Here is a 6,072-nt window from a genome sequence, read left to right on the forward strand (position 1 = left end):
TGCTTTTACCGGTTGTTTGGCGCAGATAGCCTAGCTGCTTTGCGCCATAAAACACCAACCAACCAACCAATCCTCCCGAATTCCATTGCATTTTGTTTACTTCTTCAAGACCTCTTCTGCTGCTTAGTCAGATCACTGCCAGTTGCATCAGTGATTATTCTATACCTTCAGGGTCTGTGGGGGCATGGCTCTGAGAATTTCTGGACACATGGTAACCTTAACTACAGATTCAGGAGCACAGATCCTTGACTCAGGATTTGCCATTCAATTCCCATCTTCATCACTATTATCCACCCAACCTGTAGGGTTTCCATTTTCCACATATCCTTGGGCTTTGGAACTTAGTTCTATGGCCGTGATTAATTTTTCCTGTCGGTTGTTGGGCCTAAGAAGACAGGAGATTGATGTCCAATCATTGATCTGTCACCTGTGTATGAATGCCTAGATTCTCGAAGGTTCACAAGTTACTTATTCCTCAATCTGAGTTGACATTTTTGTCCCATCTGCACATTGCCATAGTTGTAGTGTACCACCACTATCAGTGTTTTCTGTGCAGAAGGGTCAGGTCCTGCAGTTTTGGGTTTTTACATTTGGACTCACATCAGCTTCACATATGTTCTGCTTTATTGTATGAGGTTTTTCTTGTGACCTCCATTCCATCACACTGTGCACACGCCATTCCATAGATGACTGGTTGCTGGTGGCATCATCTCGTCCCTTGTCAGAACATCACATCCTGATTCTTCTTCTTTCAGAAACAATCAAGACAGGCTTCATTCTCAGGGCTGAGACATCTATTCTTTCTCCAATTTAATATGTTATCAGTGTGGGTATTTTTTTCATCTTGTTTCTCAGTCAAGCTCAACTGACTCCCCTTCAGCTCCATGCTATGGAACAGGAGGCCCGACTCTTATCTCTCTTCTCCTACTACATAGATGGTTCTTTCTCTTCTGGGCATGTGGGTATCACTCGCATCCATCATGCCTTTGGGATGAGAGCACAATTAATTCTTTTAATGGTCTTTATGGTTTGTGCTGTTTATCTATAGACTGCTTTCTCATTCTATTTGTATCCTTAGACTGATCCTTCTTACCCAACACACTGTTAGACAGGGAAGGGGATAAATCCTTTTCACCGATTCACATGGTCACTATATTTCTATGTCCAATCAGATTTTGATTGTAGTCAAGTTCAGTGAGGGTCTTGAAGGTTTTGTTGGTTGCCTTACCTCGTTTTCATAGGACCCTACTCTGTAGTGAGTGTTGCTTCGGCAGGTGTGATCTTAGTAAACCAATTCTGCGCTAGCAAACACTAATTCAATTTTCTTTATTCAGGTTGCAACAGACTCTGTAGAAATGAGATGTTCCATAAGATCATCTAGAGGCTGACTGGAGTGGTATTACTGATTCTACTACTGGAGCTAGGGAGTCTCTACTACACCCAGTTTCCAGTCACTGGCATGGTGGACAGAGGCTTTTCCTCCAAAGCATTGTTTCTTGAGAAATGAAGGTTAATATGTGGCCCTATTTAAGTTTACAAAATTTGGGGGATTGATAAGATAAAGGTTTCTGATTTTTTTGTCCTTTATTCTGAAGGCAATTGGACACAAGTTTTTAGATTTGGAAAAGAGTAGCTAGGCTCCAGTTAAGCCAGCTTTTATTTTTCTAATAAGGTGATTAGGTTATAGAATGAATTGCTGTCAGTAGTAGTTAATTTCAGAATCTTATAAGAGACTAAGAGGGGATGATTTCCTGAAATATAAATGAGGGGATATTAATTTTTACTTTTTTTTACAGGGGTTGGTGTCTATAATGCTATGTTATAGGATTAATATATTACTGTAGTGTAATGTGTGAAGTTATGGAAGCCATGAAATGTTAATATGATATAACTGAATGAAACAACACAGGGTAGATTTTAAAATACAAGATATTATTCATGACAAGAAATATCTTATTTTTTCTTCCAATTTTGAACATTTATACAACTAAATTTATTGTCACTGGTTTGTTTCCCTGAGATATAATTATTTTTTGCAAGCCATACAATGTATACAGCAAAGTTGCATTCAACTGCTGGAGGCAGACTGTACTCTACATGACAAATCAACAATCAATGGGTTAAGGAAGACTTTTATAGTAACAAAAATATTATGGTTATTTAGACATTTTTTTTTATCGTGTAGATTTTTTTGTCAATTAAATTTTTCTTTTATTTTTGAATGTGAAAAAGCACCTTATATTTGAAATTTATAAATAATGACCTAAAGAATGTCATCCAGAGTACAGACTTTGAAATAATGATTAAATGATCTGAAATCTGGGAGTTTACTAAATATCAACACTAAATGGAAGAAAGACTAGTACACAGGAAATTAAAGTATTTTCATTCAATGCATTGATGAAATAACTTAAAGGGCTTAAATTTAGAATTAGAGGAAAATTTATAATTATTAGATATCAATATAATAGTTGTAATTCACAAAGTTACTGTGTATCACAATGAATTCTTGGAAATATTATGAAACATTAAGAAAAAAAATCAAAGATATAAAAACAAAGTTAAGAATGTACTTTATATCAATGCATGAAAGAAAGTCTTCCTTTTGAGTCCCTTAAATGCTAAGCACTACAACCTTTTTTCTGTAAAGCATTATTATGCAAAATTTTTTCATAGGATGGTGTGTGTGTGTTTGTACATTAGTTTTAGTTTATTTTCTAGTTATGTTTTAGTAAAAATATTTTCTTATAAATTTATTTTGATTTATATTTTTATTAACTGCAGATAGGTTATATAAAAAAAAATTTGAGACTAGAATCAAGTACTACATGTACACATGCACAAAGATGCTGGCTATAAAGGCTGTTTGCCTTACCGTAAATTTCAAGTCTAATCTTATACATTGTACAAGTACATAAAGAACAGCTGCTGTATGCTTTTCAAGTTTAATTTATTTTGCTTGAAAATTAGTATTGTAATAAATTAATGTTATTGGAACACTTTTTTTATTATGGTATGTAATAGGTACTGCTGAAAAGAGTAAGTTAACCCTTTCATACACGAGTTAAGTATTTATACTATAACCTTTAATGCAGTAAGTGCACCTTCACAAGATTTGGTAGACTTTTAGTAAAGATTACAAGTCTTTTGTACACAAAAAAATCAGATTTTTCAATGAAGTATTTTTATTATAGATTTGTTTGTAAAAATATGGAGTCTGTTTCGTTACCAGTCCAAGTGGGAAGTGATTTTCATGTTATAACTAAAAAACTATTGTTCATCCAAAAAAATCTCAAATATTATTTATGTAATCTCTAAAACCTCTTAATTCATTTCAAATGTTTGTTTGTAATAAAACTTTATACTTTTTCTGTTATTTTCTCTATCCTAACTCTATGGGGTTTGTCAATTTGACTGGCCTCGTAACCACCATTACAAATGAGGAAATATAAATTATGCTTTTTTCATTCTAGAATGACTACAGATTGTAACACGAAAACACAAACGTTTAGTCTAAATATTTTACATCTCATAACATTATACATTTACATGTATTTATTTTTATTATATTGGCCTTTCAGCCATGCCTGGCTAACAATACGGAAGTTACAATGATGCGGTGCGTGTGCACTCATGATACCATATCCACTAATATAAAACTGGCCATTACAAAATGATCTTTCTTGGCTGTGTTTTAGTGAACTAGTATTTTGTAAAATACAGTCAAATTTGAATTATTATACATTATATATATACACACACACACATATTAATACTATTTACAAATAAGTTCTTAAACTTATTTTTCTTAAAACATGGAACAGTAAATAAAGAAGTAAATCAAACAATTATCTCTTCTAGTTACGACCTTTGTACTCGTTTGCTGCTTGTCATAGGTTGCTGAGCTTTATGAAATTTCCCATGTGGAGGATGTGGAAAGTAATTTTTTTTTAGGTTTTATATATATACATTTTAAATAACCAAAAAAAGCATAAGTTACTATATTCTTACCATAGAATTCCACTATAATTTATTAAGCTTAATAACTAAGCTGTATTTGGGTCTAATAAAATATGAAATTTCAAGCTCACTAAAGACTTGTCTTATCGGTTGAAATCTTGTGTGAAAAAAACAAGATTAACACAATAATGCATCAAAATGGCTGAGAAAACTACTAGGGGACATTTTGAGCTTTCGATTAGTTATTCATGTCATATATAGAAGTAAGTTTATACAAGGGAGCATTTCAAAAAATGTAAAGAGGTGGGTAAAAGGCAACTGTGTTTGATTCAGTACATGAGCAATATCTTAGCAAATAGAAAGTATAAGATATTCTTATTTTATATTCTAGCTTGTTAATATTGGAAGTTTGAGTCCCTAATTCGTATGACACTAGAGACTTTGTATTTTGACATCACAAACATCTAATTTGAACCATTGCTGCATTCAACATACTATGTGACACACAAAAATCAATGTTTAACGGGTTTTTTTTAATATTTACATTAATATTAAGAAACTAACTAACATATAATACTAAAATATGAATTATAATCTACAATTTGACATAAATTCATAAAATGGCAGTTTAATAAAATTTTGAATGCAAGTCTACAAATGCGATGACATGGCCTTTGACATGTGACCCATTGCGATAGGGTTAAGGTAAATAAGATAATACTTGTGTTTAGTTACATTATTCTTCCTTTTTTATTTAAAAATATTCTTTAGTATAACATAGAAATATCTATGAGGAGGAAATACATTATTTTTAAAAGACTTGTAAGGTTTTTACAGTTTTTTGTGCATTTTAGATGCAGAGTTGTGTAGTTTGATATAGTGAAGGAAACAACATAAAAGTGCAATAACTTCTAAATCCATCTAAAGATAGAGAGATTACATAGCATTGAAACCATTGATGTACTCACAAAACTTATGCCAAGGAAAAATATCTTCTAAAAATTCATGGTAAAGCTTAAAAGTAATTATTCCTTTAGTGTGTATAACCATAAAGTAGTTAAAGATAGTCTACATAAAGCATATTTTCTGTAATGTAAATTATAATATACATGTACATTGTACTGATATCTTTCACTTTTTATATTTTTCATTTTATATGTTAAAGATACATTTCTCTTTTTATTGCTCTCTTACTATTCAATGAAAAGTTTGACATTTTGATGGATTTTTGTTTTTCAGTGAATTTCTGTTTGTAATATTTAACTTTAGTTTTAAGTACATATTTTTTTCACGTACAGAATGTTGAGGAGCTGATTGAGAAGACTGTACCATCAAGCATACTACATCGAAAACTTCTTAATATGGATCATCCATTGGGTATGTTTGAAGCAAAACTGAAACCCAACTCACACTTTTTTTGGTTACTTTCCTTTGATATCTACAGTGGCTGGTTATTTGTTAAATCGTAATAAAATTAAATGTAAAATTGCAATGTCATTTTGGATGTTAAAAGCATCATTCCTTCTCCTAAACTTCCTACTATGATTAGTTCATTTTTGGCTAAGTGATATTTTTTAACATGATTGTGTCACAACTTGCTATGATCACCTACTGCCTAACTCATGAAACTGTTCTAAAGGGTTAGAAACTTTGCTTGAAACAAAGTCTGCATCTGAATACATGTACAGAACTAAAAAAAGGAAAAACTTGTGATTATTTATATTTTGTTATTGTATCGCAGATTTTCCAAAGTGGCTTGTTTGATTTTTTTCAAGCAATTCAAATATATTCCAGTAAGAATGAAAAACACTGTAGGGATGAGATGCTACACGTAACTGTAAATTAAACAAGTTTCAAGTTTACATAAAGTTGATTTTGCTGTTAAATGTTTGAAAGTTGAGAAAGTATGAGCTAATTGTTTTGTTCCTTTTCTTGTTTGGAGCCCAAAGAAAAAAAGTCTACTTATATCCCTGTGGTTGTTACTTTCTTTTGTGATTTATTCATTATTTTATTAATTAGATTTATTAGTTAGTTACTTCTAGTTAACTTACTTAGTTATTTATTATTATATATATATATATATATATATATATACTATTATTAATTAGTTAT

General features: G+C 31.3%; 1 protein-coding gene across 3 annotated transcripts in view; it reads left to right on the forward strand.

The window, feature by feature from the left end:
- Nucleotides 1-6,072, forward strand: part of LOC106466722 (glycine dehydrogenase (decarboxylating), mitochondrial-like) — a 163,714-nt gene that overhangs the window by 14,178 nt on the left and 143,464 nt on the right. For all 3 annotated transcript variants that reach the window (XM_022394809.1, XM_022394808.1, XM_013927025.2), the window contains exon 2: nucleotides 5,259-5,337. In XM_022394809.1, the coding sequence (XP_022250517.1) occupies nucleotides 5,259-5,337 (79 nt within the window). The remainder of the gene's footprint in view (nucleotides 1-5,258; nucleotides 5,338-6,072) is intronic.

The sequence above is a fragment of the Limulus polyphemus genome, unplaced genomic scaffold (assembly GCF_000517525.1).
Source record: "Limulus polyphemus unplaced genomic scaffold, Limulus_polyphemus-2.1.2 Scaffold2360, whole genome shotgun sequence".
In the NCBI taxonomy this organism is placed as follows: Eukaryota; Metazoa; Arthropoda; class Merostomata; order Xiphosura; family Limulidae; genus Limulus; species Limulus polyphemus.